Genomic DNA, 21,623 nt, shown 5'->3' with positions numbered 1-21,623 from the left:
ACATATTTCCCTTGATACCTTTGGTAGGTTAAACCCCTACCCCTTCGTCATCTTTATAGCTAAATCTCGCATCTAGTGGTTTATTTTTCTATTATTCATCTCCTGCAGATCCACTCTCTGGTTCTTATTCTTTGTGGATACATTCAGATGACCTTTAGTTTGGTTAGTATATATACCTCTCTTTGATATTCCGGTCACTTCTATGGCACTTTACTTAATATATTTCCCTATGATTCTAGGCTATTAACGGCTATTTTGATACGTTTGGAGTCCTATTTAGGACCCTTCATCCACAAACACACACAAGTACTATACATTCCACCCTTACAGCAGTCGGGTACGTAAAAATGATTTCTTTCCTTCCTCTCCTTCCTTCCTTCCCTTCCGTCACTTATTTCCTTGAGATTTATATATATATATATGTATATTTTTTTCATGTTGTATTTTCAACATTGTAATTACAATACACTGTTATATGTTTGTGCAGCCTACTGAAGAAGGTCTATTTGTATTTGACCGAAACGTCTATTTGTTTTCTGGACTGCTACTCCAAGTAATAAATTTTGATTTTCGTGACTACCACTATTCACCAAAGTTGAGTGCCAAGTTATTTGTTGATTAGTCAAGTAGGAGGAGTGAAAAGCTGGGGGAGGGATAGAGCTGGAGTGACAGAGGCTTAATATGCACCATATCCCTTTGCATATCAATTTAAATGATGATTTTGCAGTAATATAGAAATGGACTGGTCATGTCAATGTATTGTTAAACTTGTCAGTGAAATATCCATGTGCACATAAAAATAGCATGGGGTGTGAAATCCTGTTGTCAGATGTCCTTTAACAATTATACACTGGAAATGAGAATGTTATATACCCCAACATTGTTACATCTGGTCACCATGTCCCTAAATTGCTCTTCATCACCAGATCGGGTGCAGATCCTATAGCTGATTGGCTGGTACCTCTCCCACCATGGTCTGTTGGGATTTGTCACGATCAAATTCTCATTGGGAGGTGAGATCTGCAGAAGAAAGAGGGTACAGCTCAGCAATTTATGACATATATTTCAATTCACCAGTGCTCCATATAAAGCGTCGCGAGAGATCAGGAGAGCAGAGAGCGGCCATTACACATCACACTGGTAACGCCTCCTTCATGTAAAATAAGCTCTGGAGGCAGAGTTACCTTTCAGGCACCATCGTCCCCAGAGCCTGGAAGAGGTCATTTATATAAAGTGATAAGAGATGATTTTTCCTCAACAAGATATCTAATATGAGACACACAGGGAGGACTTTTCTCAGCAGTCTGTAAGCTGAGTGACCATATTAATAGTTTAGATGGGTCAAATGTGGTGACAGATTCCCTTTAAATTTTGTTTCGGTCCATTTTGCATGAGGAAAACATGTTTCTTAATAATTCTGCACACCTTGATAAAGCGACTTGATATCCTTAGGCCGCACCCTCCTCATTACACAAATACACATCAACTCACCTGCCTCATCCATAAACCATTCAAGTTTATAAAGTTGGAAAGTCTGCATAAAAATGGTGATATGGTCAAAGTACTCACTTACCCTATAATTCTGCATGCAGTGTATATGAGTGAAGACTGCAATGACAAGCTCTATTAAAGGGAATCTGTCACCAGGTTTTTGCCACCTAATCAGAGAGCAACAGCGATGTGTCACTTACTAAGCCGCTTAGTGTAGTTTTAAAACAACCACTGTTTTATCAGCAGGAGATTATCCCTAGGCACTAGTAAACCTACCTTCAGGTAGTCAAGCATATTTATGAGCTCATTATAGGCCAACCAACCCCAACACTGATTGGCAGCTTTCTGTGTACATGGCATTAACCCCTTAACACCCAATGACATGCAGTGTGCGACATCCCCATTTGTTGTGAGTTCTGGCGATGAGCCCGCACCTTTTCCGGAACATGACAGTTGATCTGATCAGCTGTCACGTGCACCTAATAGCCACGGGTGGAATTGCGATCCACCCACGGCTGTTTACATGCTAAAGGCCCCTGTCAATCTCTGACACTGGCATTTAACATGCACTTGCTGGAAGCCAGTCACAAACCATGCCCATCGACGCCTGTGTCACATGACCGCGGGTTGCCGGTGGGTTGGATAACAACCCAGCATCTGCAGGAGACCCTTGTGGTTGTCATAGCTAGATTGCCATTCATAGCCAGTCTTTGCCATAGCCATAGCCAGTCGGCGCTCATAGCAAGTGAGCTTTTCTGCCCTGCTCTATGTACCACAAGAGATCAGATGATCACAGCTTCTAGTTTCCCATGGAGACTATTGAAGGAAGAAAAAAGTAAAAAAAAATGTTTTTAAAATTTTTAAAAAAATTTAAAAATATAAAAGTTTAAATCACCCCCCATTTGCCTCATTCAAAACAAAACAATAAAAAAAAACATATATGGTATTGCCGTATTCAGAATCGCATGATCTATCAATATATAAAAAGAATTAATCAGATCAGTATCACGAAAAAAAAAATCAAAACTCATTAACACCAAGATGTCCCAGAGAGGGGTCATTTAACATTTCTACCTTTGGAACCTTTGGAGCTCGAAATTTCTGGGACTTCTAGTGTTAAAATGCAATAACAGGCGATCAAAACATCATATCTACCCCCAAATGGTGTAAAAAAAAAAAAACATCAGCTTGGCGTGCAAGAAATAAGCCCCCAAGCAGCCCCGATCCCCAAAAAATGGAGATGCTATGAGTAGGGTTGAGCGAAACGGGTCGTTCATTTTCAAAAGTCGCCGACTTTTGGCAAAGTCGGGTTTCATGAAACCCGATCCGACCCCTGTGCGGGGTCGGCCATGCGGTACGCGACTTTCGCGCCAAAGTCACGTTTCAATGACGCGAAAAGCGCCATTTCTCAGCCAATGAAGGTAAACGCAGAGTGTGGGCAGCGTGATGACATAGGTCCTGGTCCCCACCATCTTAGAGAAGGGCATTGCAGTGATTGGCTTGCTGTCTGCGGCGTCACAGGGGCTATAAAGGGGCGTTCCCGCCGACCGCCATGTTACTGCTGCTGATCTGAGCTTAGGGAGAGGTTGCTGCCGCTTCGTCAGAAGCAGGGATAGCATTAGGCAGGGTCCATTAACCACCAAACCGCTTGTGCTGTAGCGATTTCCACTGCCCAACACCACCTTCGGTGTGCAGGGACAGTGGAAGCTACATTTTTTTTTCCTCAGCGCTGTAGCTCATTGGGCTGCCCTAGAAGGCTCCCTGATAGCTGCATTGCTGTGTGTACGCCGCTGTGCAAACCAACTGCTTTTTTCAAAGCACAAATCCTCTTGTTCCTTCCTTTCTGCACAGCTATCTTTTTTGTTTGTACACACTTTTTATTTAATTTGTGCATCAGTCCACTCCTTATTGCTGCCTGCCATACCTGGCTGAGATTACTGCAGGGAGATAGTAATTGAAGGACACTCCCTGTTTTTTTTTTTTTTTTTGTGGGAGATTAAGATTGACATTTCTGCTAGAGTGCCATCCCTGTGTGTGCCATCTCTCACTCAGTGGGCCATAGAAAGCCTATTTATTTTTTTGCTTGATTTTGGTTCTAAAATGTACCTGAAAAAATCACTACATCAATCAGTGGGAGAAAAATATTGGCCTCAGGGCTTGTGTGCCACTCCTGACTCCTGTGTGCATCATCACTCACTCAGTGGGCCATAGAAAGCCCATTTTTTTTTTTTTTGCTTTATTTGGGTTCTAAATTCTACCTGAAAAAATCAATAAATCAATCAGTGGGAGATTAATATTGGCCTTTGGGCTTGTGTGCCAGTCCTAAGCGTGCCATCTCTCTCTCTCAGATAGTGGGCCATAGAAAGCCTATTTATTATTTTTTTTATTGGGTTTATAAATTTTCCCTGGAACCAAAAAAAAAAAAAGTGGGAGATTAATATTGGTCTCTGGGCTTGTGTGCCAGTCCTGAGCGTGCCATCTCTCTCACAAATAGTGGGCCATAGAAAGCCTATTTATTTTTTTGCTTGATTTGGGTTCTAAAATGTACCTGAAAAAATCACTACATCAATCAGTGGGAGAAAAATATTGGCCTCAGGGCTTGTGTGCCACTCCTGACTCCTGTGTGCATCATCACTCACTCAGTGGGCCATAGAAAGCCCATTTTTTTTTTTTTTGCTTTATTTGGGTTCTAAATTCTACCTGAAAAAATCAATAAATCAATCAGTGGGAGATTAATATTGGCCTTTGGGCTTGTGTGCCAGTCCTAAGCGTGCCATCTCTCTCTCTCAGATAGTGGGCCATAGAAAGCCTATTTATTATTTTTTTTATTGGGTTTATAAATTTTCCCTGGAAAAAAAAAAAAAAAGTGGGAGATTAATATTGGCCTCTGGGCTTGTGTGCCAGTCCTGAGCGTGCCATCTCTCTCACAAATAGTGGGCCATAGAAAGCCTATTTATTTATTTTTTTTTGGTTTTATAAATTCTCCCTTAAAAAAAAAGGGAGATTAATATTGGCCTTTGGGCTTGTGTGCCAGTCCTAAGCGTGCCATCTCTCTCTCTCTCTCTCTCTCTCTCTCTCTCTCTCAGATAGTGGGCCATAGAAAGCCTATTTATTATTTTTTTTATTGGGTTTATAAATTTTCCCTGGAACAAAAAAAAAAAAGTGGGAGATAAATATTGGCCTCTGGGCTTGTGTGCCACTCCTGACTCCTGTGTGCGTCATCTCTCACTCAGTGGGCCATAGAAAGCCTTTTTTTGTTTTATTTGTTTTCTAAATTCTCCCTGAAAAAATCATTTTATTTTATTTGGTTTCTAAATTCTTCCTGAAAAAATCATTTTATTCTATTTTTTTTTCCTAAAGTCTCCCTGAAAAAAAAAAAAAAAAACAAATCAGTGGGAGATTAATATTGCCCTTTCTGCTTGTGTGCCAGTCTTGACTCCTGGCTGTGCCATCTCTCTCTCTCTCTCCAATTGTGGGCCATAGAAAGCCTATTATTTTTTTAGCTTGATTTGGGTTCCAAAATCTACCTGAAAAAATCACTACATCAATCAGTGGGAGATAAATATTGGCCTCTGGGCTTGTGTGCCACTCCTGACTCCTGTATGCGTCATCTCTCACTCAGTGGGCCATAGAAAGCCTTTTTTTGTTTTATTTGTTTTCTAATTTCTCCCTGAAAAAATCATTTTATTTTATTTGGTTTCTAAATTCTTCCTGAAAAAATCATTTTATTCTATTATTTTTTTTTCCTAAAGTCTCCCTGAAAAAAAAACAAAAAAACAAATCAGTGGGAGATTAATATTTACATGTGTGCTTCAGTGACAGTCCTGCATGTGTGGCATCTCTCTCATTTGTTGCCACCAACAACAGAGTGTGTAACATTGTGCCTGATTTTCGTTGTGGTCTCACTCACCTGTAAAGGGGTAGCTAAATCATACTGAAGTTATAGCTCACCGTGTAATTTGTGTGACAGCAACAAATACCGTTAGTTTGTTTACGTTTTTAAAACAATGAGGAAGTATGGTGGAAGAGGTCGTGGCCGGGGGCGTTCATTGTCAGCTGGTAATGAGGGTAGTGGTAGTGGTGGAGCATCAGCTGGTCGTGGGAAAAAAAATATTGCACCTAAGTCTGGAGCTGTGGAGCCAGGTTCGTCATCTGGCTACACAAGGCCTCGAACGCTCCCTTTTCTGGGAGTAGGAAAACCGCTTTTAAAGCCGGAGCAGCAAGAGCAAGTTTTGGCTTATCTTGCTGACTCAGCCTCTAGCTCTATTGCCTCCTCTTGTGAAACTGGTAAATGTCAAAGCAGCGCGTCGTTAGTGGATGTTCACGGTCAGGGACAAGTAGCTTCCTTGTCCTCTTCAGCAAAAACAACAACAGAGAAGAATGCAGCAGGCGACACAACGGGTTACTCCATGGAGCTCTTTACACATACCGTCCCTGGCTTAGAAAGTGAAGCAGTTAACAGTCCATGCCCATTACAAGTTGAATCTGACATGGAGTGCACTGATGCACAGCCACAGCCAGACTACTATGCTGGTCCTTTGACTCAGACCACAACATTGCCCTCGCAGGGTAATGATCAAGAATCAGACCCTGATGAGACTATGTTGCCCCATCACGAACGCTATACCACCGACCGACACGGTGACACAGACGAAGTTGCACACGAGCTACAAGAAGAGGTAATAGATTACCCAGTTCTTGACCCCGATTGGCAGCCATTGGGGGAACAGGGTGCAGGCGGCAGCAGTTCTGAAGCGGAGGAGGAGGGGCCGCAGCTGCCATCAACATCGCAACAGGTTCCATCTGCCGAGCCCGTATCTTGCCCAAAACGTGTGGCAAAGCCAAAACCTGTTGGAGGACAGCGTGGCCATCCGGTTAAAGCTCAGTCTGCAATGCCTGAAAAGGTATCCGATGCTAGAAAGAGTGCAGTCTGGCATTTTTTTAAACAACATCCAATTGATCAGCGCAAAGTCATCTGTCAAAAATGTTCAACTACCTTAAGCAGAGGACAGAATCTGAAAAGTCTCAATACAAGTTGCATGCATAGACATTTAACCACCATGCATTTGCAAGCCTGGACTAACTACCAAACGTCCCTTAAGGTTGTAGCACCCTCGGCCAATGAAGCTAGTCAGCAACGCAACATCCCTTCCGGCAGTGTAGGGCCACCATTTTCCGCACCACCTGCAGTATCTGTGCAGGTTTCTTTGCCAGGCCAAAGCAGTCAGGGTCAGGGAATCACCAGTTTCGTAGTAGGAAACACTGCATCTAGGGCACCGGCGGCAACAATACCATCTCCCACCGTCTCTCAGTCTGCCATGTCCACCGGCACCCCCGCTAGTTCCACGATCTCCAGCTCTCCAGTCCAGCTCACCCTACATGAGACTATGGTTAGAAAAAGGAAGTACTTAGCCTCGCATCCGCGTACACAGGGTTTGAACGCACACATAGCTAGACTAATCTCGTTAGAGATGATGCCCTACCGGTTAGTTGAAAGCGAAGCTTTCAAAGCCCTGATGGACTACGCTGTACCACGCTACGAGCTACCCAGTCGACACTTTTTTTCCAGAAAAGCCATCCCAGCCCTCCACCAGCATGTTAAAGAGCGCATCGTCCATGCACTCAGGCAATCTGTGAGCACAAAGGTGCACCTGACAACAGATGCATGGACCAGTAGGCATGGCCAGGGACGTTACGTGTCCATCACGGCACACTGGGTAAATGTGGTGGATGCAGGGTCCACAGGGGACAGCAAGTTTGGGACAGTTCTGCCTAGCCCACAGTCTAGGAAACAGTTGGCTGTAGCCGTTCGCACCCCCTCCTCCTCCTCTTCGTCCTCCTGCAGAAGCGAGAGCTCGTCCACAGACCGCAGTCGCACAACCACTCCATCCGCAGCTGCCACTGTTGCACACCAGGTCTCCCATTATGGGGCAGCTACTGGCAAACGTCAGCAGGCTGTATTGGCTATGAAGTGTTTGGGCGACAACAGACACACCGCGGAAGTTCTGTCCGAGTTCTTGCAGAAAGAAACGCAGTCGTGGCTGGGCACTGTAGATCTTGAGGCAGGCAAGGTAGTGAGTGATAACGGAAGGAATTTCATGGCTGCCATCTCCCTTTCCCAACTGAAACACATTCCTTGCCTGGCTCACACCTTAAACCTGGTGGTGCAGTGCTTCCTGAAAAGTTATCCGGGGTTATCCGACCTGCTCCTCAAAGTGCGTGGACTTTGCTCACATATCCGCCGTTCGCCCGTACACTCCAGCCATATGCAGACCTATCAGCATTCTTTGAACCTTCCCCAGCATCGCCTAATCATAGACGTTGCAACAAGGTGGAACTCAACACTGCACATGCTTCAGAGACTGTGCGAACAGAGGCGGGCTGTTATGTTTTTGTGGGAGGATACACATACACGGGCAGGCAGTAGGATGGCAGACATGGAGTTGTCAGGTGTGCAGTGGTCGAAGATTCAAGACATGTGTCAAGTCCTTCAGTGTTTTGAGGAATGCACACGGCTGGTTAGTGCAGACAACGCCATAATAAGCATGAGCATCCCCCTAATGCGTCTGCTGATGCAAAGTTTGACGCACATAAAGGATCAGGCGTCTGCAGCTGAGGAAGAGGAAAGCCTTGATGACAGTCAGCCATTGTCTGGCCAGGGCAGTGTACAGGACGAGTTAGCGGGCGAAGAGGAGGAGGAGGACGAGGAGGATGATGGGGATGATTATATTTTTAATGAGGAAGCTTTTCCGGGGCCACTGGAAATTGGTGGCGCGGCAAGGCCGGGTTCTGGTTTTTGGAGGGACACAAGTGACGTGGATTTGCCTGAAACTGCCCCTCAACCAAGCACAACCGCAGATTTGAGAACTGGAACTTTGGCCCACATGGCGGATTATGCCTTACGTATCCTCAAAAGGGACACACGCATAACTAAAATGATGAACGATGACGATTACTGGTTGGCCTGCCTCCTTGATCCTCGCTATAAAGGCAAATTGCAAAATATAATGCCACATGAGAACTTGGAACTAATATTAGCAACCAAACAATCAACTCTTGTTGACCGTTTGCTTCTGGCATTCCCTGCACACAGCGCCTGTGATCGTTCTCACACGAGCTGCAGGGGCCAGCAGACCAGAGGAGTTAGAGGGGCAGAAATCAGAAGTGGCGTTGGCCAGAGGGGTTTTCTGACCAGGTTGTGGAGTGATTTTGCTATGACCGCAGACAGGACAGGTACTGCAGCATCAATTCAAAGTGACAGGAGACAACATTTGTCCAGTATGGTTACAAACTATTTTTCATCCCTTATCGATGTTCTCCCTCAACCGTCATTCCCATTTGATTACTGGGCATCAAAATTAGACACCTGGCCAGAATTGGCAGAATATGCATTGCAGGAGCTTGCTTGCCCGGCAGCTAGTGTCCTATCAGAAAGAGTATTCAATGCTGCAGGTTCAATACTAACAGAAAAAAGGACTCGTCTGGCTACCCAAAATGTAGATGATCTAACCTTCATTAAAATGAACCACAACTGGATTTCGAAATCTTTTGCCCCACCTTGCCCGGCTGACACCTAGCTTTCCTATAAAAAAGGTCTTGCCTGTGGACTATTCTGAATGCCTTTTCCAATCTCGTAATTTTCTGCACCTGATTGTCCAGCATACGACATGTTTACACCTCACTAAATGGCCAAACTCCCCACGCGGGGCCGTGGTATCGACACTTGGCGACAGCACCCGTGAGAGTGCTGTTTGTCTGAAGAGGTGGGTGTGCCCGCTTTTGGTCGACGGCACTGCCACTGGGTCCCTCCTAGTACAATAAAGTGTCTCTGGCGGTGGTGGTGCGCACCCAACGTCAGACACACCGTTGTAATATGAGGGGCCCTGGGCCTGTACCGCCGGCCACAAGACAGTTCCCCCCCCCCCAGCTCAAACAGTGCTCTACCACTTGCAAAATTATCTCACAGCTCCACCAATGTTTAGTCTATGCGCTGACATCCTTCAATGCCTGCCACTGACAATACCATTGTATTGACATTTTTGTTATGTTAGGCCTTCGAAGCCTGTCTGCGGTCACTCCTTCCACTAGGCCTCCACTGACCACACCACTGCTGCCCGTGTACCCCTGGAACCAATTTAAAATTGCCTACAGCCATGTGTTATTATTTTAGGCCTTCGATGCCTGTCTGCGGTCACTCCTTACAATATGCCTCCACTGACCACACCACTGCTGCCCGTGTACCCCTGGAACCAATTTAAAATTGCCTACAGCCATGTGTTATTATTTTAGGCCTTCGATGCCTGTCTGTGGTCACTCCTTCCACTAGGCCTCCACTGACCACACCACTGCTGCCCGTGTACCCCTGGAACCAATTTAAAATTGCCTACAGCCATGTGTTATTATTTTAGGCCTTCGATGCCTGTCTGCGGTCACTCCTTACAATATGCCTCCACTGACCACACCACTGCTGCCCGTGTACCCCTGGAACCAATTTAAAATTGCCTACAGCCATGTGTTATTATTTTAGGCCTTCGATGCCTGTCTGCGGTCTCTCCTTCCACTAGGCCTCCACTGACCACACCACTGCTGCCCGTGTACCCCTGGAACCAATTTAAAATTGCCTACAGCCAGCCCAATTTTTTTATTTTAGGCCTTCGATGCCTGTCTGCGGTCCATTCTTTCTACTACTACTACACTGACCAGGCCACTGCTGCCCGTGTACCCCTGGAACCAATTTAAAATTGCCTACAGCCATGTGTTATTATTTTAGGCCTTCGATGCCTGTCTGCGGTCACTCCTTACAATATGCCTCCACTGACCACACCACTGCTGCCCGTGTACCCCTGGAACCAATTTAAAATTGCCTACTGCCAGCCCAATTTTTTTATTTTAGACCTTCGATGCCTGTCTGCGGTCCGTTCTTTCTACTACTACTACACTGACCAGGCCACTGCTGCCCGTGTACCCCTGGAACCAATTTAAAATTGCCTACAGCCATGTGTTATTATTTTAGGCCTTCGATGCCTGTCTGTGGTCACTCCTTCCACTAGGCCTCCACTGACCACACCACTGCTGCCCGTGTACCCCTGGAACCAACATCAGAAAATATAAAAATAAGTATTTTGCTTATAAAAAAGAATATACTGGAGAGATATCAAATGCAGACATTTTAACATTAAAAACAAACACATACAACAAAAATCTGGTACAGTACTAAAAATGGCCACCAGCTACAATAACTTTCTCCTGCAAGTAGTTAACTGAAAGTTTTTTTCAATTTAAAACACAGATATGGCATGCACCGAGTGTTGTCCTGTCGCGTCTTCTTTATATTATTGCCAAGAAGATGCAAAACAATGAAAATAATAAAATCATTATTTACCAAAAAAATAGAGTAAGTCAAAACCACATTGCAAATAAACATTCATTACAAATAAAGAAGCAGGGCGCGTCCGAGGGTGAGTATATACCTAATAAGAATATAATCACCCTCGGACGCGCCCTGCTTCTTTCCGACAGCCTTCCTTCCTAAGAATCAGCCCTTCCGTGGTAACATAGTAACATAGTAACATAGTTAGTAAGGCCGAAAAAAGACATTTGTCCATCCAGTTCAGCCTATATTCCATCATAATAAATACTCAGATCTACGTCCGTCTACAGAACCTAATAATTGTATGATACAATATTGTTCTGCTCCAGGAAGACATCCAGGCCTCTCTTGAACCCCTCGACTGAGTTCGCCATCACCACCTCCTCAGGCAAGCAATTCCAGATTCTCACTGCCCTAACAGTAAAGAATCCTCTTCTATGTTGGTGGAAAAACCTTCTCTCCTCCAGACGCAAAGAATGCCCCCTTGTGCCCGTCACCTTCCTTGGTATAAACAGATCCTCAGCGAGATATTTGTATTGTCCCCTTATATACTTATACATGGTTATTAGATCGCCCCTCAGTCGTCTTTTTTCTAGACTAAATAATCCTAATTTCGCTAATCTATCTGGGTATTGTAGTTCTCCCATCCCCTTTATTAATTTTGTTGCCCTCCTTTGTACTCTCTCTAGTTCCATTATATCCTTCCTGAGCACCGGTGCCCAAAACTGGACACAGTACTCCATGTGCGGTCTAACTAGGGATTTGTACAGAGGCAGTATAATGCTCTCATCATGTGTATCCAGACCTCTTTTAATGCACCCCATGATCCTGTTTGCCTTGGCAGCTGCTGCCTGGCACTGGCTGCTCCAGGTAAGTTTATCATTAACTAGGATCCCCAAGTCCTTCTCCCTGTCAGATTTACCCAGTGGTTTCCCGTTCAGTGTGTAATGGTGATATTGATTCCCTCTTCCCATGTGTATAACCTTACATTTATCATTGTTAAACCTCATCTGCCACCTTTCAGCCCAAGTTTCCAACTTATCCAGATCCATCTGTAGCAGAATACTATCTTCTCTTGTATTAACTGCTTTACATAGTTTTGTATCATCTGCAAATATCGATATTTTACTGTGTAAACCTTCTACCAGATCATTAATGAATATGTTGAAGAGAACAGGTCCCAATACTGACCCCTGCGGTACCCCACTGGTCACAGCGACCCAGTTAGAGACTATACCATTTATAACCACCCTCTGCTTTCTATCACTAAGCCAGTTACTAACCCATTTACACACATTTGTGTGGTGTAGAGAGAGGGTTTGTTACACTCCAAGGTGTTCCCCAGGTTGCCTTTCCTGAGCTTTGATCTTCATGCTCTCGTTTAGTAGTTGTCGGAAAGTAGGCTGCATTAGGCCTACAAATTGGGTATGGGGTGGAGAGAGATGGTGTGTTACACTCCAAGGTGTTCCCCAGGTTTCCTTGCCATTGCTTCGGTCTTCCGACTCTCGTTTAGTAGTTGTAGAAAACTACACTGCATTAGGCCTACAAAATGGGTATCGGGTGGAGAGAGATGGTGTGTTACACTCCAAGGTGTTCCCCAGGTTACCTTTCCTGAGCTTCGATCTTCCGGCTCTCGTTTAGTAGTTGTTGGAAACTACACTGCATTAGGCCTACAAATTGGGTATGGGGTGTAGAGAGATGGTGTGTTCCACTCCAAGGTGTTCTCCAGGTTGCCTTCCCTGAGCTTCGATCTTCCGGCTCTCGTTTAGTAGTTGATGGAAACTACGCTGCATTAGGCCTACAAATTGGGTATGGGGTGTAGAGAGATGGTGTGTTCCACTCCAAAGTGTTCCCCAGGTTTCCTCGCCAATGCTTCGATCATCATGCTCTCGTTTAGTAGTTGTTGGAAACTACGCTGCATTAGGCCTACAAATTGGGTATGGGGTGTAGAGAGATGGTGTGTTCCACTCCAAGGTGTTCCCCAGGTTGCCTTTCCTGAGCTTCGATCTTCCGGCTCTCGTTAAGTAGTTGTTGGAAACTACGCTGCATTAGGCCTACAAATTGGGTATGGGGTGTAGAGAGATGGTGTGTTCCACTCCAAGGTGTTCTCCAGGTTGCCTTTCCTGAACTTCTATCTTCAGGCTCTCATTAAATTGTGGTTAAACGGAACAACTGCATTTGGCGTACTAGTTGGTTTGGGGCCTACTATCGGTGTCTGCCACTCCTTGCTGTTCTCCTGGTTTCCTGTCCTGAAATTCCGTTTTCAGGCGCTCGTTAAGTAGTTGTTAATGTTAGACTGCATTTGGCCTACTAGTTGGGTTGGGGCCTACTATCGGTGTCTGCCACTCCTTGCTGTTCTCCTCCACTGAACAAAGCTGTGCCGCCTGTTTACTACGGTTGCCAATTTTGAACTGCATTTCGACTACTTACTGATTTGGGCCTACTCTCTGTGTCAGCCTCTCATTCCAGTTGTCCTCCACTGCAATGCCCCCTGGTTATTCCTGTGTTACCAATTTTGAACTGCATTTAGCCAACTTTATTCTTTGGGCCTATATCTGTGTTTCCTCCTCATCCTGCCCATTGCCCAGCCAGTGATAGATGAGTCTGCTGGTACATTGACCCATAACGCAACATTCCCCGTGCACGCTACACAACAACATTGTGACCCTGCTGAAAGTCAGGTTGCTCTTCCCGCATACCATACCACCTTACACGGGGACAAAGAGGAAGGTGCAGATGAAAGTGCAGGTTCCTTCATCAGGTGGGGGGAGGAATACTAGTTGGCGACGTCACTGGCACAGGGCCTCTCATAGTACGCAAAAGTGTTGCTGCCGGTGGGAGGCGCCCCCGCCGTGCAAACACACCGCTGTACTTTGAGGGGCCCTGTGCCAGTGCCAATGCCAACGAGTGGCCCCCCCCTGCTTGCTCAGGTTCACAGCACTTGCAAAGTTGAAATACTTACCTCTCCCTGCTCCACTGCCGTGACGTGGTCCAGATTTCCTGGGCCCACTAATTACTTGAACCAGCCCTACCCACCACAACTTTAGCCAAATGAACCCCAATTTCAAATGCCTTCCAATTATTATAAGGTAAATTACGCTTGACAAGCTTCATTAAGAAGAATGGATGGTTTTGACATTAAAATGGGCACTCCAGGTGTTTTCCTGGCCCCCACTCACTGCCGACTATGCTGCCCCATTGACTTGCATTGGGTTTCGTGTTTCGGTCGATCCCGACTTTACGTCATAATCGGCCGATTTCACTCGACCCGACTTTTGAGATAGTCGGGTTTCGCGAAACCCGGCTCGACTCTAAAAAGGTCAAGGTCGCTCAACTCTAGCTATGAGTCTCGGAAAAGAAGAAATTATACGTGTTTGGTATCTACGAACTCATAAAGACCTGGAGAATCATAATGGCAGGTCAGTGTTAGGATTTGGTGAACATGGTAAAAAAAAAACAATTGTGAAATTTGTTTGCAATTTCATCACATTTTGAATTTTTTTCCAATTTCCCAGTACACTATTTATTAAAACGAGTCATGTTGTTCAAAAGTACAACTCTTCCCGCAAAAAATTAGCCTTCATACTGCCATATTGACAGAAAAAATAAAAAAGTTATGGCTCTGGGAAAAAAGGGGAGCAAAAAACAGAGATGCAAAAACAGAAATATCCCTGGTCCTTAAGAGTTAAGAGAACTGGCAGAGCTGCAGTAGATAAAACTGTGCATCAAAATAACAGCAAGCAGCCCAGTAAGTGGTACATTGCTGGAATCAGGGTCTCTGCCCCTACATTATGCAATATCAGGGTAGCAAACACCTTGTGACAGATTCCCTATAGCAGTCACAAGAAATCAGAAGTGTGCAGTAGGATTTACATGATTTCCTGTAAGCAGCATGACTAACAATATTCTGCCACTGTTGACAACAATCAGCCAGAAGCAGTCATGAGAGTTGCCGATATGTTAGTGTTTATTAAGTGGACATTAAGAATTAATTTGAAAACTGATATTTATTTGTAGAACTGCATGTCCATATGGCTTGTTTCCATGCTGAAGTGATAGTTGTGAACTGATATGTCACAGAATATAAGATAAGAAATAAATATAAGATATTAGATATAAAATATAAGATAAGTTGGAAACTTGGGCTGAAAGGTGGCAGATGAGGTTTAACAATGATAAATGTAAGGTTATACACATGGGAAGAAGGAATCAATATCACCATTACACACTGAACGGGAAACCACTGGGTAAATCTGACAGGGAGAAGGACTTGGGGATCCTAGTTAATGATAAACTTACCTGGAGCAGCCAGTGCCAGGCAGCAGCTGCCAAGGCAAACAGGATCATGGGGTGCATTAAAAGAGGTCTGGATACACATGATGAGAGCATTATACTGCCTCTGTACAAATCCCTAGTTAGACCGCACAGTTTTGGGCACCGGTGCTCAGGAAGGATATAATGGAACTAGAGAGAGTACAAAGGAGGGCAACAAAATTAATAAAGAGGATGGGAGAACTACAATACCCAGATAGATTAGCGAAATTAGGATTATTTAGTCTAGAAAAAAGACGACTGAGGGGCGATCTAATAACCATGTATAAGTATATAAGGGGATAATACAAATATCTCGCTGAGGATCTGTTTATACCAAGGAAGGTGACGGGCACAAGGGGGCATTCTTTGCGTCTGGAGGAGAGAAGGTTTTTCCACCAACATAGAAGAGGATTCTTTACTGTTAGGGCAGTGAGAATCTGGAATTGCTTGCCTGAGGAGGTGGTGATGGCGAACTCAGTCGAGGGGTTCAAGAGAGGCCTGGATGTCTTCCTGGAGCAGAACAATATTGTATCAAGCAATTATTAGGTTCTGCAGAAGGACGTAGATCTGGGGATTTATTATGATGGAATATAGGCTGAACTGGATGGACAAATGTCTTTTTTTGGCCTTACTATGTTACTATGACAAAATTCACTACCTATTGGATAGATCCGGGTCCTCTGACCTACTGTGAAATTGAATCCAATGTGACTTCTCTTCACAGAGAAACTAATTTTTGAAGCATTGATATAACAAATAATGATATTTTTGATATGTTGATAAATAATGTATTTTTACATGTTTTTTGCCATCATAACTCCTTTAGGCCTGATTACTGTATGACTGTATAACGGCCTTAACCTTGTATACTTGTATGCAATTTTTGGCATATACAGTGGGGCAAAAAAGTATTTAGTCAGTCAGCAATAGTGCAAGTTCCACCACTTAAAAAGATGAGAGGCGTCTGTAATTTACATCATAGGTAGACCTCAACTATGGGAGACAAACTGAGAAAAAAAAATCCAGAAAATCACACTGTCTGATTTTTTTAACATTTTTTTTGCATATTATGGTGGAAAATAAGTATTTGGTCAGAAACAAACAATCAAGATTTCTGGCTCTCACAGACCTGTAACTTCTTCTTTAAGAGTCTCCTCTTTCCTCCACTCATTACCTGTAGTAATGGCACCTGTTTAAACTTGTTATCAGTATAAAAAGACACCTGTGCACACCCTCAAACAGTCTGACTCCAAACTCCACTATGGTGAAGACCAAAGAGCTGTCAAAGGACACCAGAAACAAAATTGTAGCCCTGCACCAGGCTGGGAAGACTGAATCTGCAATAGCCAACCAGCTTGGAGTGAAGAAATCAACAGTGAGAGCAATAATTAGAAAATGGAAGACATACAAGACCACTGATAATCTCCCTCGATCTGGGGCTCCACGCAAAATCCCTCCCCGTGGGGTCAGAATGATCACAAGAACGGTGAGCAAAAATCCCAGAACCACGCAGGGGGACCTAGTGAATGAACTGCAGAGAGCTGGGACCAATGTAACAAGGCCTACCATAAGTAACACACTACGCCACCATGGACTCAGATCCTGCAGTGCCAGACGTGTCCCACTGCTTAAGCCAGTACATGTCCGGGCCCGTCTGAAGTTTGCTAGAGAGCATTTGGATGATCCAGAGGAGTTTTGGGAGAATGTCCTATGGTCTGATGAAACCAAACTAGAACTGTTTAATAGAAACACAACTTGTCGTGTTTGGAGGAAAAAGAATACTGAGTTGCATCCATCAAACACCATACCTACTGTAAAGCATGGTGGTGGAAACATCATGCTTTGGGGCTGTTTCTCTGCAAAGGGGCCAGGACGACTGATCCGGGTACATGAAAGAATGAATGGGGCCATGTATCGTGAGATTTTGAGTGCAAACCTCCTTCTATCAGCAAGGGCATTGAAGATGAAACATGGCTGGGTCTTTCAACATGACAATGATCCAAAGCACACCGCCAGGGCAATGAAGGAGTGGCTTCGTAAGAAGCATTTCAAGGTCCTGGAGTGGCCCAGCCAGTCTCCAGATCTCAACCCTGTAGAAAACCTTTGGAGGGAGTTGAAAGTCCGTGTTGCCAAGCGAAAAGCCAAAAACATCACTGCTCTAGAGGAGATCTGCATGGAGGAATGGGCCAACATACCAACAACAGTGTGTGGCAACCTTGTGAAGACTTACAGAAAACGTTTGACCTCTGTCATTGCCAACAAAGGATATATTACAAAGTATTGAGATGAAATTTTGTTTCTGACCAAATACTTATTTTCCACCATAATATGCAAATAAAATGTTAAAAAAACAGACAATGTGATTTTCTGGATTTTTTTTCTCAGTTTGTCTCCCATAGTTGAGGTCTACCTATGATGTAAATTACAGACGCCTCTCATCTTTTTAAGTGATGGAACTTGCACTATTGCTGACTGACTAAATACTTTTTTGCCCCACTGTATAATCTGCAAAAGGCGAGAATACAAACCTTATAATACTGCTACAGGAAAGAGACACAGAAAAATAACCATACCTGGACACCCCCAAATCCATTTGGTCCAAGATAGCGTTCACATTCTTCAGCAATGTCATCCCAGCGCCATTCAAACAAGTGGACAATAGATGTCCTGCCGCAGGCCACGTTGGGATTGAATTGGCAGGTGCAGGTCCCGAGCAGCAGCAGTAGCAGCAGCAGTGTCATATTGAGCCCAAAGTCTTGTCCGCTGTCCTGTCCGCTGCCTGTACTATAGGAGACTATGATGTGACCTCTGCCCAGAGCAGTCAGGTGACAGGCTGATGCCCAGCATACTCCGGCTCCTGCAGCTCTGTACTTAGTAACAAAGGTTGTGTGGAGGGAGGAACGTAAATGCTTCAGTACAGTAAGAATTAAATATGAGCATGAATAGAAAAAAATGCTCTCATGGATGAACCAAATATAAAGACTGGGTGTAACTGGGTGTAGCTGCATTGAAAACCTGATTTTTTTTTCATTTTTTCTAAACAACTGGTGGAAAACATCACTGGGAACTGTAAAATGATGATGAGAACATCCTGCACAGAAAATCATGGATGCATCAAATATTTTTTGTGACAGGAGAAACAATGCTGGGTACCCAATATTTACCAGAATACATGTCTGGCTTCGGAGAAGTGTTTTTAGAAGAGGGGTGTCATGAACTCTTTCCCTATCGTACTTATGACTGCGCCATTAACCTTATTCCTGGGGCCAAGTTTCCAAAAAGCAGATTATATCATATCTCTGGTCCAGAGAGGCAGGCTATGAAGGACTATATCGATGAAAGTCTGGCAAAGGGCCATATCAAACCGTCGTTATCTCCTGTTGCAGCTGGGGTTTTTCTTGGTCAAGAAAAAAGATGGAGGTGTTGCGCCCGTGCCTAGATTTTCGTGAACTCAATTGGATAACGGTCCGGGATCCATGTCCTCTCCCTTTCATCCTGAACCTCTTTAATCAGATAGAAGGAGCCAAATGGTTTTCTAAACTGGATCTCAAGAAGGCATATAATATAATTTGTATTAAGGATGGGGATAAGTGGGAGACAGCATTCGATACATCTGAGGGTCACTTTGAAAACCTTGAGATGCCATTTGAGTTGACTAATGCTCTCACCAGCTGTGAGCACTTTGTTAATGACATTTTTAGTCACTTAGCAGGTAATTTGCTGTGATCTATTTTGATGACATACTGATTTATTTGCCTGACCTTGAGTCACATTAGATACATGTCAAGCAGGATTAACAAATACTCAGAGACAAAAAAAATTTTTTATCAAACCTGAGAAATATATGTTCTCGGTTGAGGAGATCCCGTTTCTGGGTTATTTCTTATCGTCCACCGGCTTTTGCATGGATCCAGTGAAAGTCCGGGTGGTATTAGATTGAGATCGTCCTGACAACTTAAAGGCGTTACAAAGGATTTTAGGTTTTCGTCAACTATTACCATAAGTTCACCAAAGACTTTTCATTAGTGGCCTGTTACGGATATGACCAGGAAAGGGACAGACATTTCCAAATGATCTCATCTGGCCAGGGAGGCTTTTGATACCTTGAAGAAATGTTTTATATCTGTGCCCATACTTAGTCAGTGTGGGTGGGGCTGTATTGTCTAAGATTGCATCTCCTAGTAAATGGCGTCCATGTGCATATAATTCTAAGAAACTGTCATCCGCTGAGAAAAACTATGACATTGGTAATAAGGAACTCTTGGCAATTGAGTGGGTGTTTGAGAAGTGGTGACTTTTTCTGGAGGGGGCAGTTCATCCCGTCATGGTAATCACTAATCATAAAAATCTTTACAATCTGCTAAGCGTCTGATTCCTAGACAGGCAAAGTGGTGATTGTCTTTCACTAGATTCAACATTCTTGTGCTGTATAGGCCGGGGAATAAGCATATTAAGGTGGATGTCTTATCTTGTTTTTTTTCAGTGGGTGGTGATAATTGTGAACTGGTTCCTATTTTACAGAAAGGGATAGTTATGGCTTCCATAAGTACTGATCTTGAGAGGGAGGTTGTGGAGACTCAAGGGGATGCCCATGTTGCCTGTCCATTAGTTAAACAGTTTGCACCTGTAAATCTCTGTCTTAAAGTTTCAAGTGAACATCACGATTCGGTTTTGGCCAGGCATCCTGGTAGTAAAGCCACCGCAGATCTCCTTAATTTGTATTTTTGGTGGTTTGAGGTACACCAGGATGTTGAGTAATATGTTACTGCTTGTAGTGTTTGTGCGTGTTCTAAGACCCCTCATACTTCTCCATCTGGGTCTCTCCAACTATTGGAGATTCCCAATAGGCCTTGGACTTTGACGGTAGATTTTGTCATGGATCTACGATGCATGCAATTTACTTCCAAATATTGAAGTGCGTTTTGTACTCTCTTTGGGATATAGCTGTCATTTTCTTCAGCCATATATCCACAATCTAATGGCCAAACTGAACGATCTTGAGACTTATCCTAAGTCTTTTGTGTGTGAAAATCAGGAGGATTGGGTTACTTACCTCTAGCGGAATTTGCAGTAAGTAACCATTGTCATGATGAGTCTACTGGTAATCCAACCCACATACTCACTGAATTCAATTCAAAACACTTATTTGAATGAAGGTGTTGACAGCATCCAGATTGAAATATAGCTTACTTTCATTTTGCAAGTGGTCATGTTTATGCTAAGATGTGAGTTTTTCGCACAACCCATAATACATCAAACAGTACAAAAGAAAGTAAAACCTTACAGGGTAAAGTTTAAGCCAACTGAGTGCAAGGAGAAATTTGTTTATACCCCAATCGGTGGAATTAAATGCTTCTTAGAACTAATTGACACATAGAGTTGATGGTAAACCCAATTGGACCGTGTGACCAAAAGTCTACTTTTAGGGTGACAATTTCAACCATCTTTGTCAGGGTGCAAAATATTATCTATGTTTTATGTTTCCCACCCAAAGAGGTGAAACTACCTTTGATTACAATTGTGACATGCTCACATGGATTTTGCTGTACTCTCATAAGGCATGGTGAATGGTGATCAAACATCCTTTGAGGACCATAGTTGCACCTGTCCTCCTAAGGATCTTAATAACTGCCAATGATCCATTTATTCCATCTATTGGAGTAGAATTGAAAATAAGGGATAAATTGAATATATCCATGTGGAGCAACAATTGGGGAGAAAATAAAATAATACAATTGCATTCTCAAATAGTTGGAACATTATGCATTATCTGTAAAATCTCAGACAGGAAAATAGTAACAAAAAAACCTTGGCTTTGGGCCTGTTCAGACAGAACAATTTTGCATCCTCTCATTCTCCACTAACATTAATACTTTAGCCTATAAAGCATTTCTCCTTCCCCTGAGTTGGCATAAACTTTACCCTGTAAAGTTATACTTTCTTTTCATATTGTTTAGTTTACTTTATATCACTTTAGATTTTAAAAGTTTAATAAATACTTTAGGTAGGCTTAAATACTCTACAATCTGTGATTTCTTGCCTATTTGGTAGAATTTAAGCTGTTTGGATCACATCATCATCTAGTATACATTGATACCCCCTCTGTGATTATACATCTGTACTATCAACAGGTCATTCTGATTCTACTGATGTAAAATACATTTGTAAAATATGGAGTTTGTTGTGTTTTGCTAAGAATGGTGACATCTGGGACCCTCGATAATCTGAATGTTGGGGCTCTAAAATATCAATAATGGGGCTCTGCAGCCTGTCTTAAAAAGAGGCGAGATACAAATGCTCGATCATTGTCTATGGGACTACAGTAAATTGGAAAGCGCTGTAGTAGGCAGTCCAATAGACAGATAATAAAGTGGAGGCTCTATTCAAGATAGGGCTGCAGAGCTTCGTTCTCAAAGTTCAAGAGCTCTGATCTCAGGATCGCTGGGGC

The 21,623-nt window shown here is 43.6% G+C and overlaps 1 protein-coding gene across 1 annotated transcript in view; it reads right to left on the bottom strand.

Annotated features, from left to right (window-relative positions):
- The window catches only part of LOC138647283 (pancreatic alpha-amylase-like), a 38,745-nt gene extending 20,766 nt beyond the window's left edge, over positions 1 to 17,979 (bottom strand). Inside the window, exons 1-2 of the mRNA XM_069736190.1 lie at positions 17,749 to 17,979; positions 874 to 1,020 (exon numbers count right to left, since the gene is read on the bottom strand). Coding sequence (XP_069592291.1) covers positions 874 to 1,020; positions 17,749 to 17,916 — 315 coding nt within the window. The 5' untranslated portion in view covers positions 17,917 to 17,979. The remainder of the gene's footprint in view (positions 1 to 873; positions 1,021 to 17,748) is intronic.
- Between the last annotated feature and the right edge of the window lie 3,644 nt (positions 17,980 to 21,623).

The sequence above is a fragment of the Ranitomeya imitator genome, chromosome 8 (genome assembly GCF_032444005.1).
Source record: "Ranitomeya imitator isolate aRanImi1 chromosome 8, aRanImi1.pri, whole genome shotgun sequence".
Lineage (NCBI taxonomy): Eukaryota > Metazoa > Chordata > Amphibia > Anura > Dendrobatidae > Ranitomeya > Ranitomeya imitator.
This window is presented reverse-complemented; position numbering and strand designations above follow the sequence as displayed.